The sequence below is a fragment of the Callorhinus ursinus genome, unplaced genomic scaffold (assembly GCF_003265705.2).
Source record: "Callorhinus ursinus isolate GAN/ISIS: 27379988/994484 unplaced genomic scaffold, GSC_fseal_2.0 scaffold36, whole genome shotgun sequence".
Taxonomy (NCBI): domain Eukaryota; kingdom Metazoa; phylum Chordata; class Mammalia; order Carnivora; family Otariidae; genus Callorhinus; species Callorhinus ursinus.
The window spans coordinates 9,253,937-9,277,814 of record NW_027397098.1 but is presented as its reverse complement, the minus strand read 5'-3'; the positions used below and the strand labels follow the sequence as shown (position 1 = coordinate 9,277,814).

Genomic DNA, 23,878 nt, shown 5'->3' with positions numbered 1-23,878 from the left:
TTGGTTTCTTTTCTTTTTCCTTTAAACCAATGAAGGGCATACATCAGAATCACCTAGGAGGCTGGTGAAAATGTGCATTTCACTGCAGGAGACTGGAAGATAGTAGTAGTAAACATATGTAATCTGGAAAAAACACTTCTCTAAAAATTTGTGAATTACTTTCTGGGTAAGAACGACTGCTTTCAGCAAAATTCTTGATTACGTTTTCATAAACAATAATCAAACTATTAGTATTTACATGCTAGCTACTGGAATGGAGAAAACGAAACAATACATGGGTGGTTTCTTCCCTTCAGGTCCAGCCTTTACTGATCTTGACTAAACCTATACTCAGAGACGGGGAGTCAGGGCGTCTGAGACACCCCAGGAAGCAGGTCTGTTGACCAGTTGAGAGCACAACCTACTGAATCAGGTTGCCAGGGAGATCCTGGCTTAGGGCTTACTCTATGACCTTGGCGGAAATTACTCAAATGCTTGATGCCTCAGTTTTCTCACCTCTACAATGGGAATTATACCAGGAATTACCCCATAGGGCTGATAGAAGAATTCGTCGAAGTAATTCATACAAAGGACTCATTTGCGATGTAAAGCAGCAAGTATTTTCATGTTAGCTAATTTGCCTCCTGAGCCTTCACATGGGCACCATGTAGAAATGCCTCCCATGTAGAAGACCACAACTAAGACACGGAAACAAAATTGTTTTCCTGCTTAGAGGGAGCAGGACTATGAAGATCTGAATGAGAACTCTGGACTTCTTGACCTTCTAGGTTATTGTTAATCTTACTTTTTGAATCAAAATTATCTAAATGACACACATTCTCACTACTTTTCAGTCTCCTATTATTGAGCAAACCAGCTTCTTTTAGAAGCTTTAACAAAGGCAACCCTGAGCGTCTTGCGAAAACTTCACATCTAGGTTCAAAACAGAGCATCAGTAAATAATAATGTTTAAAATTATTTAACTGTTTCACAATTATTATCTTAAAATAACAGCAATAATAAATATACAATAAAATACAAAGCTCTACTTGAGTTTGTAAAATGAAAATTGGCTTTTTTTGACAAAGTACCTAAAGGGAGATTCTAAGTTCAATAAGCTGTGAGTTGAAAACAAATGCTTCGGCATTCACAATTCTACCTTTCAGTCCCGTTTCTGAAAACACAACCCTTGTCTTATAGCTAAATTGGAAATAATTCCAGGCTTAAATTCAAGATGTCCACAAACGAATCTGGCATTAAACACAAGAAATCTTACCAGCCTATAAACATGAAGTAACTCTCCAATACGGGTGCAGCTGATCATTTAAGATCAGATAAAAAGAAAAGTCATGAATGTTATAGATCTATCCGTATGATTTAAGTATATTTGGGAAATTCAGTCATTTATACCAAATGCTCTTTACATGATTCACTTTTTTAAAAGCATTCAGGAAGTAAGAAGCTTCAGCTGAATACGTACAGGCTGTAGCCAGTGGTCTGTTCGGGCAGTTCTTTTCTTTTCCTCTTCAATCTGTAGAACATAGAAGATAGAGAATTCTCTCTTTAAAATCTTCAATTTATTTCAAATGCCATTCTATGTAGCAAATGAACACCATAAAACATATACCTCAAAGGCGACCCGTGTAATTTACAAGCTCTGACAAATACAAATAAACATTTTTTGCAATTAATTTTTAATTAAAAGGAAAAAAAAAACACTTGGTTGGGGGGGTGGCGCCTGGCTGGATCAGTTGGTGGAGCATGCAATTCTTGATCTTGGGGTTGTGGGTTCGAGCCCCACATTGGGTGCTGAGACTACTTACAGATAAAATCTTTAAACAAAAACCACACACACACATACTTGGATGTACAAAAATATGTGATAAGGCACGTCAACTGGCCAAGAAAATAAACACAAGCGACCTCTACTTAGTCAAGACTGCAAGGCCACGTGCCAACGCTACATCACTGTTTCCCTGCTTCCCTCGTGTGCCTGTCACAAGCTGGGAAACAAGCAATGTGTTCATGTGGTAAAAACACAACACTTCAGACTAATTTTGCGCAGCACGGTTAGTCCTACAGTGAAGGCCAAAAGGGGCTTCTCTGTATGATAAGGATAATAAATCTTGTGAATGTAGGGCAAGAAAAACATAACCACGAGAGATGTAGGCACGAGGGTGTCCAAACAAAGAGTGCTGAGGAGCCACATTGTGCCTTTTTCTTTCTCAACGGCCGTAAATGAACCTGAAGTCCCAACTTTCAGTGGGACAGGATGCTGCAATTCTTTGGTTGATAATAAATCCCATTTTAGTGTCTCCAACTTTCCAATATGAACAAAGAACATTCTAAATTTAGGAGGTTTTACACGGTGGGTAGGTCTGGCTTCCCATTTCACTTTGAATTAGATTCAGGAACCTCCTCTCATGGACTACTGAGACGTCTAAGATGTTGCTCCAACTTCTCTCTCAAGCCGCAAATGCTACCACTCTCGCAACTCACCATGCTCCAGCCACATGGACCTTTCCTTCAGGCGCCGGAATTCAAGATCTTTCCTGCCTCGGCACCTTTCCACAAGCTACCCCCCATGGCCCGCCCTCACACCGCCTTAGCACTTAGCGTTTTGTAATAACTTACTCACTTGTTCACTTGCTCATGAAATGTCTCTCTTACTAGCGCGAAAGCCCCATGACACAGCGGGACTGTACTTTCCCCCTACTACGCAGACACAGGAGCTCGCGTGATGCCCAGCACACAACAGTGACTCAGCATGTGCTCAGTGACGGAGCAACCACATCTCTTCGTGTACACATTTTATGTTACACTCTCAACTGTTTAGACCGCCCTATCGTAAGAGCACCCAGAAATGGGGAAGACCAAACAGTTGCTTCTATCCCTTCACAGACAGAGAGGAAGGCTGGGGAGAGGGGAGGAAATGCCATTACAGGAAAAAACAAGTCAGCTGCTTCTATCCATCTCTTCTTTCTCCTCGTCTGTCCTTCTTCTCCTTTCTACTTACTTCATAAATGTATTGACAAGGTAAGGCTATGCGTGGAAAGGGAGAGAGGAAGATTCAGAACAGCTCTAGAGGTGCAGGTAGATGTAGAGCCAAAGTGTGGTCCTTGATCTTAAATCACAGGTTTTCAAGGATTCCTCACATAGGCTCAGCCATCAGGTAAAGTCAAATGGAAACTACGTCATCGCTTCCTGCCGCTGCCTAGGAGGTGGTAAGCGAAGGCAGAGGCAAGAGGAGAACAGAGGCTGGTGGTAGGAATCCACGGAGGATGCCAATTTCACAGAGCCACAGAAGGGAAACAGAGCTTTTGTTTTTAGCTGCAGTGACCGCCCAGGTCCTTCTGATTGAATTCCACTGACCACGAACACATGCAGAGTTCTGAACACAGCACCTGAGACACGAAAGTAAACTTGTGATGAGGGATTCCAACTCTACTCAGATGGAACTGCGTCCAGACTACCTTCCCCTAACCTAGTCTGCATACATTTTCTGACTTTATAGTAATCCAAGAATTGGTGAGACTAAACTTTCCTTAGTTTGAATTATGTCATTCCTCTGACTGCTAACACGTCGATAAGCAGCTCATAAACTATACCTCCATGATTTCGTCGAGGGCAGATTTCTTTTTTTTCTTTTCTTTTGATTGAGCTGAGCTCCGGGAAGATTCTTTTCGTTTAACTGATGCTGCATTCCCGATGGTATTCAATGCGCTTGGTCCCAAGGAACTGGTACAAAGAAGAGCCATGCTTGTTAACAAAACCAATGCATAGAAGACGGCTTTCTAACGTGCAGAACAGTACAGAAAAAATTCGTTACATGATTAATTTGCAACAGATTAGTCAAAACAACAGAGGACCTAGGACCTAAGCAGCATGAGGACATGTGACCGTTCCCGCCCTAACGCCCTCTTCCCTCTTCTCACCCCTTCCCTTAGTGCCAGCCAGGATCAGCACAGACCAGTGGGGCGCCGGCTTCGGCGTTAGGCAGGTCAGGGGCTAAGGAGGCTTCTGCTTCTGACCTTGGGTGATTCACTTTTCTAGGCTTCAGTTTCTCATCTATTAATGAGGATAACAATGTGAGCCAACTCAGAGCTCAATCGCAAGGATTAAATAAGAGGTTAGCGAAGAAGTCTAGCAATTACTGTCAGTTCTGTTTTTTTTGAAAGCAATCTGAGCATGTCACCTAATTTCTGATTGTTCCTAACTGCCTAGAATTGACAGTGTAAATTCTACTTTTTTAGTGTGGTATAAAATTGTCACCACTGGCCCAAGAATATTATCTCTGACTTATTGTATATACCAGCCATTCTGAATAACTCGTTACTGACTGAGCCATGCCATGTTTCATGCCTTTGCAAACTGCCTCTTTTATACCTAGCGCAATCTCTCCAACTATCTCTATTTGTTCCAATTCTTTAAGATCCATTCTTCATGAGGGTTTGAACTGCCATAGCACTTTCTAGCATGTATCATACGCCGCCTTGTATTATAATCATTTGCATATATGATTTGTACATATAATAATGGGTATATATTTGTATATACTTCTTTTTTTCCTGTAAAGTGAGTTGCTATCTTGTGACTCACATAAAATACATGCTCAGTTAATATCTCAATGAATCTTACCAGTGTAATCATTTAGTTTGTCGTATTTGCAAAAGACAAAGGATAAATACATGCACGAAGCTACCATGAAGATAACCAAGGAAAAAGGTGTGATTAACAGAAAAACAACAGAATTATTATTCAGGGTTTTTTTTTTTTTTTCCAGGGGAAGAAAGTCTGAGTGGAGGGGGTGGAGCAGGGGCAGAGGGGGAGAGAGAGAGGGGGGGGGGAGAGACAGAGAGAGAGCAGAAGCAGGGGGAGCAGCAGAGGGAGAGGGAGAAGCAGGCTTCCCACGGAGCAGGGAGCCTGATACGGGGCTCGATCCCGGGACCCTGGGATCATGACCTGAGCCGAAGGCAATGCTTAACCAACTAAGCCACCCAAGTGCCCCCCCAACCACTACTTTTCTGTACAGGGGGCCCAGGTCAGGATTCCCCCACTCGGTCATCACGGCAGGTATTCTTCGTTCACCGAACTGTAACGTTTTGCATTTACTCTTTTGAAAAATCACTTACTGGGTTTTGTCCCATAATTCAATCCTCTGAATAGATTTCTAAGTTCTGATTCTGTTTCTGGGACCCTTGTGCTCTGGTGGTGGGGATGTCAACTGGGGCAGCTGCTGTGGCAAAGGGCAAGGCAGAACTATCATACAACCCGGCACCTCCGCCGCTGGGTCCCCACCCAAAGGGACTGAAAGCAGGGACCTGAACAGGTATCTGAACACTAATGTTCAAAATAGTATTGTTCATGCATGCCCAGAGGTGGGAGTGGCTCGAATGTCCAATGACTGATGAAGAGATGAAGCAAATGTGGTGCATACATACAGAAGGATGTTACTCAGCCTTGGAGAGGAAGGAAATTCCAACACATGCCACATCATGGATGAATCCTGAAGACATTAAAGTGGGTGAAAGAAGCCAGGCACAACAGGGCAACCGCTGTAGACTTCCCCTCCTATGAGGAGCCTAGAACAGTCAATCCACAGAGACAGAAAGCAGAACAGAGGCTGCTGGGGGCTGGGGGCTACCGGGAAATGGGGAAGTAAGCATTTAATGGGGACAGAGTTTCAGTTTGGGCTGATGAGAAAGTCCGGGAGATGGATACCGGTGACGGCTGCACAACGTGACATGACTCACCCAAACTGTATGCTTAAAAATGGTGAAAATGGTCAACTTTATGTTACACGTACGTCACCACACAAAAAAACTAAACTGAAGAGAAAGAAAGCTTCCTATCAAGAACATTTATTTGGCCTTATTAAATGTCTACAGCGTGACAAGCAATGGCGATAAAAACACAAACAGGACAGCCCATCGGGATCTCACGACAGGGCGGGAGAAGAGACCTGGAAGGGCACTCCGGGTCGTGAGGACAGAAGACAGAAAGGCAAGAAAGGGTGAGCCCCCGCGGCTCATTTAGGACGGGACAAATAAGTTAGCAGAGCTGGAAGGCAAGGGGCGGCAGAGGCACCGGATCAGCAGCATGGACAAAAATGACAAGTTATCCTGCGGGTGAAAGAAAGACATTTAGAAAGATCCTCCCGCTTGCAATATCAAGATTCTATTAGAGCTCAAATGAGTAAGGAAGACTATAAGAGATGTCGACAGAAGAAATTATGAAGGACAGAAGTCAGTAACACAGAAACCAAAGAAATGACAGTATCAAGAAAACAAAAAGTTGGTATTCCAAAAGATTAATAAAATAGCAAATGTGAGAGCCTAGGTAAAAAGAATATTCTAGAAAAATCAAAACTATACAAATTATTGAAATTTGTATGATCAAGATTATATTGAAAAGTTGAATAAACTAATGACCATAATGAAATGGAATCAGTAGTATAAAAAGGTATTCCCTCACCTGTAAAAGATACTTGCACAATATTTTACCAAGTTTTACCAAGCTTTCAGAGCGATAATCCCTATCCTATAAACACTAGAGTCAAAAAAGAGTACCTATACAAATCATTTTAAGAGTAGAAAAATAAATATCAATCTCAATAATGAACATTAAAGTAAAATGCAAAACAAAACAGTCCATTTTTTTCAGCTGTGTATTATTATTAATTATTAATTTATTTTTTTAGAGAGCGAGCACCCCCCAGTGCATGAGCGCACAGAAGGGGAGAGGCAGAGGGAGAGAGAGAATCCCAAGCAGACTCCCGACCAAGTGGAGAGGCCGAGGCGGGGCTGTCTCACGGCCCTGAGATCATGAGCTGAGCTGAAATCAAGAGTCCGACGCTTAGCCAACCGAGCCACCCAGGCGCCCCAGCTGTGCACTGTATTTAATCTTACACTAGCCGCTCTAACGATAACACCCCTCCTCCCCAAAGACTCTATTAGAGGCTGACAAATTGAGACGGGACAAGATGGGGCTAAAATCAAGGCAAGAAATGAACGGTAACAGATTGGAAATGGAACGTTTGCTTCTAGAATAGCCCTAGATTTCTGCTTTCAGTAACTGGAGTGGGTCCTAACGCAATTAAAGAAGAGAAGCCTCAAAAGAGAAATGGAAACTGAGTAACCTCTGTTCAAACACTGGAGAAGCAGGGCTTATCTTTGGGCCACCATATAATCTAAAGTATCAATTTTTTATATCTAGATCCTTTTGTTCATTCTGAGTTTTAGATATACAAGAAATATAAATCAACAGGAAAATAAATCTCGAACTCTATAAAAATGGACCATAATCTCAAAAAAAGAAAATTTAGATGAGTCTTTCCATTGTATTATTTGTGACACTATATATGAGTTATTATAGATACTTGAAACTGAACTCACAGAACTTAGTCAAATAAAACTATTTTTACTAATAACATCAGAGCCTGGCATCGGGGTATAGAAGGCTAACTAGCAGACCCCAGAGATAACAGGTCCTCATCCTTGGAGTTAATAAATGTTACCTTATTTGGAAAAGGGTCTCTGCAAATGAGATTAAGTTATAGATTCTGAGATGAGATTATCCTGGGTTGCCTGAGTGGGCTCTCTATGCAACCACATGCATCCTTTTACGTGAAGACGGAGCAAAGAGAAATGTGAAGACACTGCTTCTGAAACTGAAGGATGCAGCCACAAGCTAAAGAACTCCAGAAGCCACCAGAAACTGGACAAGGCAAAGACTGGATTCCCCCCAGAGCCTCCGGAGGAAGCGCCGCCCTGCACGCGGCCTGATTTTGGCTCAGGGACACACTGACTTCAGACTTCTGGCCTCCAGAGACAGAACACATTTCTGTTGTTTCAAGACACTTGGTTTGGGGTGCCTGGATGGCTCAGTCAGTTAAGCATCTGCCTTTGGCTCAGGTCATGATCCCAGGGTCCTGGGATCGAGCCCCCCATAGGGCTCCCTGCTCAGTGGGAAGTCTTCTTCCCCTCCACCCCTCCCCCTGCTCGTGCTCTCTCTCACTTTGCTCTCTCTCAAATAAACAAATAAAATCTTAAAAAAAAAAAAGACACTTGGTTTATGGTAATTTGTTACAGCAGCCATAGAAAACTAATACAAGGGAGACCAGTTTGGGGGCCACTGAGACCAATTTTAACATTTATCTACACTCAGGAATAACAAATAATAAAGGAGAATGGAGAGAAACACGTACGGCTCTAAAACCATAAGGCGCGTGTGACTGGATATATTTGACTCTGTCCTCCAGGTCATATCCTACCAATATTTTGAAAAGAATTTTCTTTTCAAATGTACCGTATGTGGGACCCAATGTCCTTCATGGTATCTAATGTAGGTGTCAAGTCTGAAGCATTTAGATCAAAGTGAAGATCTCTGGCAAGCCCAGAGAAGCAGTTATACATTGCTCCTCTATTTCCTTCACTTCTCCTGGCCCCTTTTCTAGCTGTGCCAAGAAGCACTAGCTTATAACTTAACCAAGAAAACTGAGTTAGGTCTTAAATAAACAACACATAAAATACTAAGCAAAGGGGCGCCTGGGTGGCTCAGATGGTTGGGAGTCTGCCTTCGGCTCAGGTCATGGTCCCGGGGTCCTGGGATCGAGCTCTGCATCGGGCTCCCTGCTCTGCGGGGTGTCTGCTTCTCCCCCTCCTTCCTGCTCGGGCTCTCTCTCACTATCTCTGTCTCTCTCAAAAAAATAAATAAAATATTTAAAAACATAAAAATAAAAATAAATGAATAAATAAAATACCAAGTAAAATAAATATTGGCCAACTCAAAATGAAATTCTGGTAGACGCTGGGAAGGCACTTTCCTGAATATCTTACCATTTTGTTTTGTTTTGAATCTCCATAACCAAACTGGACACGCTGCGCATCACAGATCGTGAATAAATATTTGGTGAAAAAACAGATAAGAACCGCAAGAGAAGAGAACGTGAAAAGGGAACAGAAGCAACCCGACCACATGCTATGTCAGGGTTTGGCAAACTCCAACCTGAGGGCCAAATGCAGCCTGCCGCCTGTATTTAGAAGTAATATCATATCGGAATACAGCCACATGCATTTGTTGGCACATTGTCTGCGGCTGCTTTCTCACTCCGATGGCAGTCAAGCGGCTGTGACAAAGACAACCGGCCAATCGTGTTTGAAATACTTCCTATGTGGCCTTTTACAGAAAAGCTTGGTCAGGCCCTGCTCGGCTACTTACACCAGGCAGCCGGGAGCACAACTATGAGTACGCGCCTTCTGGTGCATTTATACTTTACCAGGGCCTAAGAAGGCGGGTGAATAACCTAGTCTCTGTTCTCACAAAATCTTAACACAGTAGGCAGAACAAAAACTGTATACCCAAGCTAATATTGAAACTTGGTGAGCGGGCTGTGATAGAAAAATCCATAGCACTGCAATAGCATAGGGGAGCCACTAAGTGGAGAAGGGGTCAAGAGAAAAGCAAACACCTGTCATGTGAGGCATTTAATCAAAATGTGCCTTTCCTCAGAAGCATCATATCACAGGCAGGTAAGGAAAAAGACAGTTGCTAACAAAACAAAACCACCATCAAACAAAAATGAGACAAAGAAGAAAATTACAGCCAGAAAAAAATAATTCACAATCCTGTGCTTTGAAAATGAAGTAATCAATATCTCACAAAAATTCTCAGGTTCTAAGATGTCTATTCATGGAGCTCACCTTGATTTGGATGACGTTGCTGCTGAACTACATGCTCCTTTGTTCAAATTAAATGTAACTGGAAGAAAAAAAATGATGTATTTTTTACATGTATCTTTCATATGTATTTTACATTTATATATAATGTATGTGTGTGTGTGTATATATATATTTCAGGAAACTTACAAAACTTATCAGATAAGACACCACAATGTACCCACAAAGAAGCTCATGGACATTTTGAATAAACGAGAGCTGGAATGCTCCTATCCAGAGATGATGAATTCCTGCAGATAATACTGAACGGATGCTCACAGAGCTGGGAAAGATCTACATCTGATCCAGCTATAGGGGACTGCCTTGGCCGCTCCCCACCTCCACGGCCCCCCTGTCCCCATGCGAAGGGGACAGGACTCCAACTTTGTTTCTTATACCTCTCCCGCAGGGCCTGGAGGATGATAAGAGTCTGAATGTTTGTATCCCCCTAAAATTGGTATGTTGAAAACCTAATGCCCAAAGTGATGGGATTAGGAGGCGGGGGGCTTCCAGAGATGATTAGTAAGGTTCTTTTGCTCTAAACCAATCAAAACGATCCCACTTCCTTTCCCAGTGCCTGTTCTTGAGGTGGAGGCTGATACGGACTGGCCAGTGATAATCAAAAGGAAGTGTGCTGCCTGGAGGAGTGTCTCGTAGGAAAAGTTTCCCTGCTCACAGGGGACTCCAGAAGAGATGCTCTCTGTCATCCTCTGGACAATGCTGGGTGTGCATACCAATGGCTGAAAGTGCCTCCCACCACCTTGTGTCCAGCTCCTGATGGATGGCATGGCATCCAGAACCGCCCTACCTCTGGGACTCTTGTTCTGGCAAGGTATTTCCTTATTATTTAGGCTAATTTTGGTCGGTTTTGTTACTTGCAGCTGAAGGCATCCTACCTGATTTATTGTTACCCTTTCATAAATCGGTAAAAACAATGCAATCCAGACAGATTATACGTCTTGCCCCCAAACATGGTGCTAGTTTCTGGCAGAGCCAATACAAAATCATCCATATTAAAAGAAGAATAAGAAAAAAAGTAAAACCACCTTTTTCTTCATCATTTTCTCTGCTTAATTCTGTAAAAATAGGAGTTTCCTAAAAGGGAAAAAAAAAAAAAAAGAGTATGAAGGTTTGGTTCACAGTGCATTTACTATCAATATTCAATAGTCCCGATTATGACTTGCTACCCATGTTGCAAGGCAGCTCCAACATGCAGCTCTAAAATGATTAAAATCCAGGCACCTGGGTGGCTCAGTCAACCGGTTAAGCATCTGCCTTCGGCTCAGGTCATGATCCCAGAGTCCTGGGATCTAGTCCCGCATCGGGCTCTCTGCTCAGCGGGGAGTCTGCTTCTCCCTCCCCCCTGCTCGTTCTCTCTCTCTCACCCTCTCAAATAAATAAATGAAATCTTAAAAAAAAATAAAACGATTAAGAGCTTGTTAAGAAATTACAGGTACTGCAAATATTCTTCAACTAAGAATTATTCTAAAGGGGAAAAAAGTGGCTTCTCTGTACCACATCCCAGAAGACTACTTACATTTTTATTTCTACTATAATTTAAACAGGAAACAACATAAAACAATAAACCTTAAGAATTTTAGCTAGAGGATGGGGCACCTGGGTGGCTCAGTCGGTTAAGCATCTGCCTTTGGCTCCGGTCATGGTCCCAGTGTCCTGGGACTGAGCCCTGCATTGAGTCCGTTTCTCCCTCTCCCTTCCCCTGCTCATGCTCTCTCTCGCTTGCTCTATTCCTCAAATAAATAAATAAAATCTTAAAAAAAGAAAAAAAGAATTTTAGCTAGAGGATTACTTTAAAAAGCAAAACTCTTCTATACTGTGGGATAGTTTAGTGTAGGATCAAGAGCCTACGACTAACTCAGACAGAACTGCAGGTCAAACCCACCTCTGCACAGTATTAGCTTCGTCACCTGTCAATCTCACGATCTCCCTGTACCTCAATTATTCTGTCTTTAAAATAGGAATAATATGCCTATGTAGAGATGTCATACGGATAAAATAGGATAAAATAAAGGAAGCATTTAGCATAATGCCTGCAATAGTGTTTGATAAATGTTGGTTGTTTTTTCTATTAATAAAAATGTTGTTCTTGAGATCCTGCTGAGATAGTCTTTCTCCATTAGGATCTCACAAAGGAAGGCGAAAGACATGACGTTGCTTTTTAAAAATTTATAATATTTAAGAGTGCGATGAGGAAGCACTGATCAGTAGGACTTCCACTTCCCTCTAGGGGAAGATGCTATTTATATTTGAAAAGTACGAATTAACTTGAAGGTTTTAGTAGAGTTAAGCTAAAATGTTAAAAAACAATGCTATTCCAAAAAGTAAACCAATTTCCTCTGTACACGATGTGATCTTTCTTAATTTCCACAATAGGAAATTACCACTTTCCCTCTATGGAAAGCAGAGGTTTAAAAATGAAAAAGGTAAGAGAAGAATTTCAAGAATAAAGAACTTTCGATCTTAGGCAGGGGTTTAAATTTGACAGTTACAGCAGTTTAACCATTGTTTTTATTTTAATTTAATACAGAAAACTCCTAAAAGGTTGTGTGAATACACGCATATGAATACACGGATATGGAAAGAGTACCATAATACACATGCACACCCATCACTTATCAAGGAGGTCAACTAACATGGTATAAAAGTTGACTCATGAACGGATCTTTACTTTCTTATTGCCGACTACTTCCTGCATCTCTCTGTACTAAACAGCTTTTATAAGACATGTACACTAATGATCAGAGCAGTTGTATTCATCATAGCCAAAAACTGAAAATAAGCCACATGTTTCTCAAAAGGAGAATGGATAAATTGTGTGACGTTCATAAAATGGAATGGCAGACATCACTTTTAAAAAAGAGTTAAACACTGATAGGAAAGGATATAGGTACAGGAAACATAAAGAACGTTCTGTTTGAGTTAAAGAAGCCAGACAGAGAGTATATGGTATGATCACGTTTCTACGAGGTTCACAAACACACTAACAGATAATCAACAGTGGTACCAGAAGAACCCTGGTTCCTTCTTGGGGGACGGGGACTATTAACAGGGAATGACTATGACCCGTGGAAATGGTCTATATCTTGATCTGGGGGGTCGCTACATAGACTATCCGTCCATCTACTTCCATCCATCCTGCTAAAGACACAAACATGTGTAAAATGTCACCTTAAGATTAACGCCCATCATACACTTTATCACATGTATCTTATACCACAAGCTTTTTAAAAATACTAAATGGCTAGTAGTTTCACATATATACGAGGTTATATTTTCCTGTACTTTTGATATGTAAGCACCATGAGGCAGCGGAGTTTTTACCTTCTGTTTACTGCTCTATCCCCAGTGCCTAGAAGAAGGCCTAGAAGAAGGGGGTACCCGATAAGTATCTGTTAAAATAAATGCCTTACTCCAGTTATTCCAACATCTGAACCACCTGAACCATGTCTTCCTTCCCCCGTTTGTCTGGGTTTTGCCCATTGAGTCTTCAAGCCCAGAGGTTGTACCTACCTTCAGATACTCTGCATCCTCCCCAGAATGGGGCGGATGCCGGCCCTCTAGGTTCCCACACTGTGTTTAATCCAGCACTACGTTAGTTCCAGCCCAGTGATGTGATCTGCTCTGTCTTCCCCATTAGCTATCGCCTCTGCCTTAGGGATAGGGAAACCGAGGTTTAGAAGATTATGTAATTCTACGGGACCATGAGTCAGTAAGTTAGGAATTGAACCCAGATTTGTCTCAACTCCAGAACCTGGGCTTTTATACTTGGCCATGTTCTTTCTTCTCGTAATTAAGGGACAAGACCTACGAAATTCAATCCAGTGCTTAAAAATCTTGCTTCCTGAGACTTCTCCTGTTGCCTCCCGGAATGATATTGTTGCCCACCTGTTCTTTCCCTTCCCGGCCTCTTCTCACTTGTTCTTCAATAAATTTCGCTGTTTTTTCCTCATCGTCAAGGTCCTGCTTCTTCTTTTTCTCTAGTTCCAGTTGCCGGCGGATAGTTTCTGGGTCCCTGTCTATGTACTGAATATACCAGCCTTTCGGGGTCTCATCCACCTTGCACAAACCTTTAAAAAAAAAATTTGCATACAATCAAAACTAAAAGTAAATACAACTGTGTTCTACCTCCGCATCATGTGCTTATTCATTCAGTACTGTATGGTGACGAACATAACAGAATACAATTAAATTAAATTTTAAAGGTAAAAAAAACAAATACATTCATTCAGACACATTCAAATACACAAATTCATGCAGCACACAAATTTTCCATATTCACAGCTGATGAAACTTAGATATTTTAAGTAGCATATTTTATTTCCTTAAACAGAAAAAGTTACTCTGATTTTTAACTAGCTAGGTTAAGTCAACTATTTAAGCAGGGGAAACACAGGAAAGAAGTATTACCTCGCTTAGTAATTATTTAACTGTTTCTAAGTATTTAACATACGAGGAATACATGATATTCTTTTTTTTAATTGATTATTTATTTATTTATTTATTTATTTATTTATTTGACAGAGAGAGACACAGCGAGAGCAGGAACACAAGCAGGGGGAGTGGCAGAGGGAGAAGCAGGCTTCCCACTGAGCAGGGAGCCCGATGCGGGGCTCGATCCCAGGACCCTGGGATCATGATCTGAGCCGAAGGCAGACGCCCAACGACAGAGCCACCCAGGCGCCCCAGGAGTACAAGATATTCTGCTAACTTAACTAAGTAGAAATTTTCCCCATACAATGGAATAAAGTAACACACTGAATAAATAATACATTGACACAAAATTTCTTTCTCCTCTCTTCCCCCTAGCTTCAGCCTAGGAATATCAGAAATGGAATAAACTGAAACAAATTGTTAAAAAGCTCGCGGTGTGCCTGGATGATTTCAGCTCAGGGTGTGATCTCAGGGTCATGAGATCGAGCCCTACAGGCTCCCTGCTCAGCGTGGAGTTTGCTTCAGACTCTCCCTCTGCCCCTCCTGCTCATGCTCTCTCTCTCTCTAAAATAAATAAATGTTTTTTAAAAATAAATAAATAAAAAGCTCCTTAAGCGGGGTAACAAAAGTTTCCGAAAGTAAAATGAATACAGCGGTAAAAAAGGGAAGGACTGATAATAATTCTTATGCCAAATGAGAGGATGCTTCGGTGATACATCTTTGAACTATCAAAAGAACCATTCCAGACACTCATAATCAAGTGTAACAAATGAAATCAATCCTGGAAGATTCTGCTCCTCTCCATGAGTTTTTAATTGCCCTACTCATCCTTGTTTCTGTAAATTTACATGGAAACTATGCCAATTCTCTCTCCCTGCACTGGAGCCACGTAACAACTATTCAGATCCTGTCTTATTCTTACCTTCTCTGCCCAGCCACTTAGTAAAATCAGTCAGAGTCTCCCACTGAGTGGCATTCATATGGATGTGCTCTCGGTGGCTGATATACTCATTATAAACGATGTTGTTGTGAACTCTCTTAGTGCCTAAGAACAAAATACGACACTGTCAATCCTGCGCAGGTTAAAAGATTATGACGTTGTTATATGCACAATACTCGGATGCTTACCAAAGCGTCTCCTGAGAAGTTCTAGGAAGTCATTTCGGAATTCCCTAATAAGGAAAGGAAAGAGAGCATTATGGTAATTCTACAAATATAAAGCAGCATCTTCCTGAAATGTAAGCCAGCATACAGTGTGAACGCCCAAATGATATACAAAACATCCATGTGAATATCTATTACGAACCTTTAAAAATTAAAAAAGGAAGGAATCCCAAAAGAGTGTAACTTTTAAGAACTATAGTTAAAAGTCAATCTGGAGTTGAAACTGGAACAGCTGTAAACAAACTGACTATACATCTTTGCAGAGGTTCCTTCATCAAGTCTCTTAGTGCTACTGAATGTGGCATAATAATGCAGTCTTCTTTTTTTTTTATTTTATTACATTATGTTAATCACCATACAGTACATCATTAGTTTTTGATGTAGTGTTCCATGATTCCTTGTTTGCGTACAACACCTAGTAACAAAACTTCCCTAATCCACAGGAAATTGGCACTTACCCTGTCCCTCTGAACTGAGTACCGTGTTAAGTGCTAGGTAAACATAGGTGAATAAAACAGAAATCTTGAGCCAGGTTACAATCCAGCAGAAGCAATCATAACAGAAATCAAACTGCAAAAGAGATGTAACAAAGTATCAGGGGAGTTGAGGGAGGTGCCCAGAGGTGACCTCTAATATGTGCAGTGAAGTATAAATAGGACTTTAGAGGTGAAGAGGAAGAGAAGGCCATTCCCAGATGGCAGAGAGACATGAAAGCATCACCATCTGGGAAATGATAATTTAACTGAGCTAACGTTAAGAGTAGATAGAAATGAGGGACACAGTGGGATAGAACAGAATAGAGTAATAGGGCGGGGGTGGAAGACAACAACTGGAAAATACTGGGAGGGCTAACCTTTGAAGTACCTTGAATGTCATGGTAAAGAGGGTGGGTTTTAGGCGTGCAGTTGAAAAGCACCAAATAATTTATTTAGGAATTAGTCTGTGAACATCTGTGATTTAGAAAGATAATCCTGTGGAAAGTATAGAACAAGAATTCTCAAAGTGTGGTCCCCAGCAGAGCGGCATCGACATCACCTGGGAACTAGATAGAAATGCCAAGTCTCCAGCCCCACCTCAGATCTACTGACTCAGAACCTGCCACTGTGGTCACAAGCCCGGCAGGTGATTCGGACTCGTGTAGTGGTTTGTGATCCACCGGCATAAAACATGTCTGGGAGGAGCAGAAGCTGCAGCTGGGAGCCCAGTGAGGAATTCACAGAATTAATTTAGGCGAGAGACGATGAGAACTATTATTACCGGAGCTGTGAGAATGGACAGGATGCAAGTTTAAAGGACACCGTAGAGGAGAATCGACAACAGGGACTTCCAGCCTGGCATTCCGGGTAGGCAGTTATCAGCCAGCCCAGGATAACAAGCAGGTGTGGTGAGCAGAAAACTGTACTGCCTTTAGCTTTAAAATGTTGGCTCTGAGAGAGCCTTCAGAAACATAGAAGTGTGCAGAGAAAAAAAAATCTACACCTTAAGACAGATGTTAGGAATGAATGGTAAGATTTAGTAGTCATCCAACACAAAGGTTAACAGCTGCAAGAATAACGGAACTCCTAGAACCCCTGTACTATGGAGGGAAGGAAGCCAAGCAGGCACCCTGAGAACGTTCCTGCATTTGAGCAGCCGGGGGGACAGGCAGGGGGTTAAGAAGAAAGTAAGCAGAGGGAGGAGGAGTAGGAAAGAATGGAAAACAGAGAGGTGTTCGTGGACAGTTAAGAGCATCATCCACTGAGAAAAGATAAAGAGTAAGAGGGAAAGAGGCACAAGCGACCCTCCAGGGGGCGGGCGGAGGCGGAGGGCAGCTACCGAGGATGCAATGGATGGGCCTAGAGAGGAAGGCTCCAGTGTGGATGGCTCTGGCCAGACTGATATTTCCCCAAATGTGGCACATGTAGCCCAGTGTATTCCAGATGCTCTTAGGCGGTTCACAGATAAATCCTTTCTGCCCTTTTACATCGTGCTACTTGCCTTGATGGCATGAAAGCCACACAGGGAGAACCTGCTGGCATCTTAGCCAAGTGCAGGCAGTAGGCAGTGAGGCCACCCTGGACTAGCGGCCCAGGTCTTCATGGGCAGGCGTTTTGGTGAAAGTCAATGCCAGTCTCATTGAGAATGTCCTTGACAAAGCAGTATCAGTAACAGGATTAAATCTCAACCCGTGGGGCTACCTCTGTCCACTACCCTGTGTGATGAAATGGGATTATGAGTAAACCACTTCTGTTGCTGAACAGTGATTATCTTGAGCAAAGCACCTGTGCAATTGTTTGAGCTTTGCGCTGAACTACCTTTTTTCACGGAGCACCATTTTTATTGGAAAGAATGACTGACAAATCAACCATGGATTATTCCAAATTGGATATTTAGTAGACTTTTCCTCAAACATAAACAAAGGGAGCCTTGTCATGTCAAGGAAAACAATGGACGGTATTTGTTGCCAATGATAAAATTTGAGATTTCGAGCAAAAATTTGAATCTGGTAAACTAGCATTGGCCACTGTGAGTTTGACATATGTCCCAAAACTTAAAGACATTTCTGATGACACTGATGCTCACATTAATAAATATGATTTTATAGCTACTGTGTAAGGAAATGTGTCACCATTCAGAATACTCAGTGAACCAATATTTTTCAAATGACCAATGCATGATGATATAAAATCATGCATGGGTACGAGATCCATTTAAAGTAAAAGATCGAGGGATCATAATGTAATAGAGTATAAAAAGTTTGCTGATGTGGTTTCAGATTCCACACTGCAACTGACCTTTAAGAAACTACTCATGCCAGGGAGGCCTGGGTGGTTCACTCGGTTGAGCCACTGGCTCTTGATTTCGGTTCCAGTCATGATCGAGCCCTGCGCTGGGCTCCACCCTCAGCGGGAAGTCTGCTTGTGGATTCTCTCCCCCCTCGGCCCATCCTCCCACTCATGCACAGGCGTGTACACTCTCTAAATTAATAATAAATATTAAAAAAAAAGTTTAAAAAACTCCCATGCCGTTGTTTTGATGTAGTATCAAAGAAGAACATCCAAAATTATCTGAAAAAGGCTATTAAAATATTCCCCCCTTCCAACTATACATCTATGACCAGGGTGGGCTTTCTTTAAGTGCTTCCCAAAACATTTTGAAACAGACTGAATGCAGAAGCAATTGTGGTATCCAACCGTCTTCTATTAAGTCAGACATTGGAGAAATTTGCAAAAATGTAAACAGTGCCACTCTTACTTTTTTGTTTTAGAAAATAGAGGTTTAAAAAAAAAAAAGAAAATACAGGCTTTTTAAGTTAAAAAATTCATTTATTTTGACATGTAAAAGGTTTATTATTTTAAATAAATTAATAAATACATTAATTTTTTTCATTTTTAATCTCTAACTTACAAATAGCACTGTATCAATATCAAGTATCAATATCAAACATAAACAAAAGCTCTTTGGGGCTCTTCAATAATTTTTAAGGGCTTTACTAAGACGAAAAGGTCTAGAACTTTGGAAATAAAGAGCTAGGAAACTAAACATTAATAGTAATAATTAACAGCTATTAATCGAGTACTGGGTACTCTTCTAAACATTTTATAAGTATTAACTCATTAATCTTTATATAAGCTCTAGAAAATAAAGCAAACACTTGGAAGACGCTGCTGTTTTTAGTCCCATTTTACAGATGAGCAGACAAAAGTACAAACAAATGGAAGTGGTTCAGCCAGTCACACAGCTCATGAGTAGAGAAGCCTGGATTTGCAGGTTTAAGGTAGGCAGTCTGACTCCAGAGCTGTGCTCTGAGCCACAACTGAGTCAGAAAGAAAGATAGTTTTTTATGTTTGAAGTCAAGACTAAATTGTGAGAACCACTTTTGCAACAATTTCATACTACAATAAACTGTCAAAGGAAAACAAAACCCAAGCACAGGATAATACAGCTATCGTATTAATGTGTAAGGAATAAACACAGCTCCCAATATAGAAAATACTAAGCATCTACTAAATGTCCAACTGAATAAAGCTTATGAGAAAAGGGTGCCTTAAGTTACTTACTCTGAAAAATAATCCATAAACTGCTGAGGATTTTCGGAAGCCAGCAAGAGTTGTCTCTGATGAGATTCAGACATACAGTGACATTTGAAGCCATTCTACAAAAATGTAAAGGTAGTAGTTACATTCTGATTTAGGTCATCACAGTGGGCCCTAAAAAGAAGTATTTAATCAACCCTAAAAAGCTGCTCTTTGATAATAAATTGTAAAAGGAAAAAAAAAATAGGAAAAAAGGGAAAGGGAAAAAAAAAAGAAAAATCACTAGCTCTAAGCACACTATTATTTTTATTTACAAGTTTTTTACGAGGTTGAGTTATGCAACACTGCTACCCAAAGAATAATCCCAGATTAAAGAGAGAAAAACAGTGCTTTGGAAAACAGATATTAGTAAGAAATGTGACAGGGCACAGTACCAGAAGAGTGACTTTGTTTTTTAAACAAATTCTACTGAGCACCTACTTCATGTAGGGCTGTGCAAGTGCTTGGAGGGATGGAATGAAGTAAGATGGGCCAGTAGTGAATTTCCATGAAGGGGACTATTTTCACTCTACTTTAATTCATTATCCAAAACACACTGTGGCATATTACAGAAACCTCATGTGAAATACACTAAATCTGCATCTTCTTCAGATGACTATAAAAAAATTACAAGCTTTGACTTGTGTCTACTCAACTTAACATTTACACCTGGTTCTTCACAGAAAGAGAAATGAAAAATGTGTCTCTCCTCCTGTATTCCCCATCTCGGTGAACAGCACAATCCCACACCCACAGCCAGGACCCTAGAGACAGGCATCCTCGAGTCCTCCTCTACGTCTGCCTTCCACGTACCACTAAGTCCACTCTTGGCCTCCTTAAGAGCTCTTCTGTCCCTCGGCTCAATCCCACGCCACTGGCCTGATGTCAACGCTCCATCTTGATAAGCTTCCTAAGTTCTGGTCACCCACGGACTACCTACACTATTCCTGCCTCATCTGTGAAGTACGTGTGAATTACTCTAACTTAATTGTATCTTAAAAGGAAACTCAGTATCAGTCTCATAAATGAAAAACCAGTACTACTTTCCATAAATTGAAAATAAATCAATAAAATGAAAGCAAAATGATGTTACTAAATTCTAGAAATCCATGAGTAGATGGGCAGAAGGGGATACTCTGGATCTGATCTTCTCCCTCAATTTTCCAACACTGAGAAGGGGAGGACCTTGGACGGACCAACTTCTCCTACAGGTCCCCCTCCCAGGTAGGGAAGGCAATAAACAGATTTGAGGGCAAACAGAACAGAACCACTACAAGTGTCTTACTCTGAAATTAGTAACCAAAGGAAAGAATTAAGCCTTTATCCTCCTTTTCTCATAGGAATTATAATTTAGGGTAACATTTAAGGATAATCAAATAGGCCTAGTTAATGAGAAAAAGGACATTTTTTAGAAAAGAATGGTAGCCAATAGTAAATTTAGAAAAATATAGAAAAACAACCACTTTGCAACTCTTAAGGCAATAATGGGCTCAAGCAAGGATGTTAAAACACCTAAGTAAAAGGCTGATGGGAAACTAGATATCTTCTTTACTAGTTACTTGCTCCTGCAAGAGGAAAAAATATTACTTTCTAACATTACTTTACAGGCTGTCATATTTACTCAAATATCTTAGCACTATCAGATATTATGGGCTTCCTTATGTGATGTAATAGAAAATACATGGGATCACCTATCAAGTAGTCTTCCCCAAAATATTTAACCTGAACCTAATCAAGCCTTCAGATCTAAGTTCCAGTTTATAGAAACTATAAGTTAGAGAAGGAAGGTGAAAGACAACCACAAGAAAACTTAAATTGTTTCATACCAGAAAGTGGCAATGCTCCAAGGCATTTACTGGCCTAGTCTCTTCAAGTCAATGTCAGAAAAACAACTGAAGAGCGAAGATATGAAAGTAACTCAAGAATCCAGTGGTAGCTGAATGGATAAAGATATACACAATGGAATATCACTCAGCTATAAAAAGGAATGAGTTCCTGCCATTTATAACAATATGGACCTAGAGGGTATTAGGCTATGTAAAATAAATTAGAGAAAGGCAAATTTCATGATTTCACCTATATGTGGAATCTAAAAAACCAATGAATAAACAAAAACAAAAGCACAATCAGACCTATAAATACAGAGAACAAACTGATGGCTGCCAAGAGGGGAGAGGAAAGGGGGGTGGGAGGATGGGCAAAACCAGCGAAAGGCAGTGGGAGGTACAGGTCTCCAGGGATGGAATGAGTATGTCATGGGAGTAAAAGGTACAGCATGAGGGGGGTGCCTGGGTGGCTCAGTCAGTTAAGCGTCTGCCTTCTGCTCAGGTCATGATCCTGGGGTCCTGGGATGGAGCCCCATGTCCGGCTCCCTGCTCAGCAGAGAGCCTGCTTCTCCCTCTCCCTCTACCTGCCACTCTGCCTACTTGTGCTCTCTATCTCTCTGTCAAATAAATAAATAAAATCTCAAAAAAAAAAAAAAGGTACAGCACGGGGAATAGAGTCAATGGTATAGTAATAATGCTGTATGGTACAGACGATAGCTATAGTTGTGGTAAACACAGCATAAGGTATACACTTGTAGATACATAAGGTATAAATTATGTTGTACACCTGAAACCAACGTAACTAATGTACTGTGTGTAATGTGCGTCAACTATAGGCATATAAAAAAATTAACTAAAAAAAAAGAAAAATAATTGGGTTTCAGAGGGGCAGAAGGAAGGGTGAGGGAAGTGGGTTCTATACTCAGTTTAGAATTGAGAGAGAAATAAAAGCCCTAATAACCGAGTGCAGAAATTTTTAAGGAAACGTAACTATTCTGTATGATACTACAGTGATGGATATATGTGTCATTATACATTTGTCCAAACCCGCAGGCCATCCGACATCAACAGTGAACCCCCTACTATAAACTAAAGACTCTGGTGATGATGATGTGTCAATGCAGCTTTACTGATTGTAACAGAAGTACTACTCTGTTGCAAGATGCCGATCCTGGGGAAGTTGTATATACGTGAGGCCTGAGTGTATGGGAAATCTCCGTACCTTCCGAAGCTCATTATAGTAGTGAACCTAAAAATGCTCTTAAAAAAAAAAAATCTCTTTTTTAAAGTCCAAATAACAAATCCAATTCATAGCTTTTGATTCGATCTTGGTTTGAAATAACTTTTAAAAAGCATTTGTGGGAACAAGTGAGGACATGTGAATATGGAGTGTGTATCAGATGACATAAGGGAATTTTTATTAATTTTGTTATGTGGGATGATGTACATCGTGGCTAGTCTGAAAAAGATCCAAATATCTTAGAATACTTAGGTATTTAAGTATTTAAATACTTAAGTATTTAGAGATGAAATATCCCGATGTTTGCAACTTACTTTAAAATATTTCTGAGGGGCGCATGGGGTGGCTCAGTCGTTAAGCATCTGCCTTCGGCTCAGGTCATGATCCCAGGGTCCTGGGATCGAGCCCCGCATCGGGCTCCCTGCTCAGCGGGAAGCCTGCTTCTCCCTCTCCAACTCCCCCAGCTTGTGTTCCCTCTCTCGCTGTCTCTCTCTCTCTCTGTCAGACAGATGAATAAAATCTTTAAAAAAAAATATTTCTGAAAAAAGTAAAGATAGGCAAGTTGCTTAAAATGTTAAATATGGGTAATGGATATATGAATGTTCACTGTACTAGTCTCTAGTTTTCTGTGTGGGAATTTCACCTGGACTATTGAAAAGAAAGAAAGAACTGGAGAGAAATGAAAAGGAAAAACTGCATCAGTGTTATTCAGTTTAAGTCCTACTTATCTCATCTCTCGCTGCAGAAACACTGGAGTAGATTCTTCCAATTACCCTAATTGGTTAGGTACCCTAACGTTCCCCTGCACCTACCCAATCCAACTCAGTCTCCAGAGAAAAATAGGATCCTGTCACTAGCTTGCTCTCAATTCTTCATGGTGCTTTATCATCCACCTCATTAATGAAAAAAAGTATAAACTCCATTGTATGGCATACAAAACTTCCTATATCTGCCCAAAGACCCCCTGAGCCACTGACCGCATAATTCACTGATTTAAAACGCACAATCTTACCAGTAGGTACAATTGTTATTTCCACTTTACAAGATAAGCAAACAGGCAGAGGGAATGTAAGCAACGTGGCCAAAACTACATAGTTAGGAAGTGGCGCGGCTGGGATTCAGGATTCTGACAGTCTGACTCCCGTCCACGATCCTATCCGCAGTAATACCCTGGGCCCGACACACTGTAGGTGCTCCATAAACGCTCGTTAGATGAGTAGTGTGCCAGAGCTTAGTTGTTCTTTTTCATCTGATCCCGAAAAGAGGTGTGACTCCTAACCATCCTGTTTCTCTTGAGTCGAGTCAGGTCAGAGATGACTGTTAACTCTTCTCCCCCGGCATCCGGCGCTGCACTAGTCAACGCCCCCCCCCCCCCCCCCCCCCCCCCCCCCCCGGGCCTCCCCCCATCCCCCCCCCCCCCCCCCCCCGTTTTATGGCAGCTTGAGT

General features: G+C 41.3%; 1 protein-coding gene across 2 annotated transcripts in view; it reads right to left on the bottom strand.

The window, feature by feature from the left end:
• The window catches only part of KIN (Kin17 DNA and RNA binding protein), a 32,768-nt gene that overhangs the window by 8,455 nt on the left and 435 nt on the right, over positions 1–23,878 (bottom strand). The window contains exons 1-9 of one of the 2 annotated variants that reach the window (XM_073879935.1): positions 22,747–22,864; positions 19,352–19,446; positions 15,276–15,319; positions 15,070–15,192; positions 13,602–13,783; positions 10,742–10,790; positions 9,681–9,738; positions 3,588–3,717; positions 1,460–1,510 (exon numbers count right to left, since the gene is read on the bottom strand). In XM_073879935.1, the coding sequence (XP_073736036.1) occupies positions 1,460–1,510; positions 3,588–3,717; positions 9,681–9,738; positions 10,742–10,790; positions 13,602–13,783; positions 15,070–15,192; positions 15,276–15,319; positions 19,352–19,425 (711 nt within the window). In that variant the 5' untranslated portion in view covers positions 19,426–19,446; positions 22,747–22,864. Of the gene's footprint in view, positions 1–1,459; positions 1,511–3,587; positions 3,718–9,680; positions 9,739–10,741; positions 10,791–13,601; positions 13,784–15,069; positions 15,193–15,275; positions 15,320–19,351; positions 19,447–22,746; positions 22,865–23,878 lie in introns of those variants that run through there. The other variant, XM_025853472.2, reaches the window with a different exon arrangement.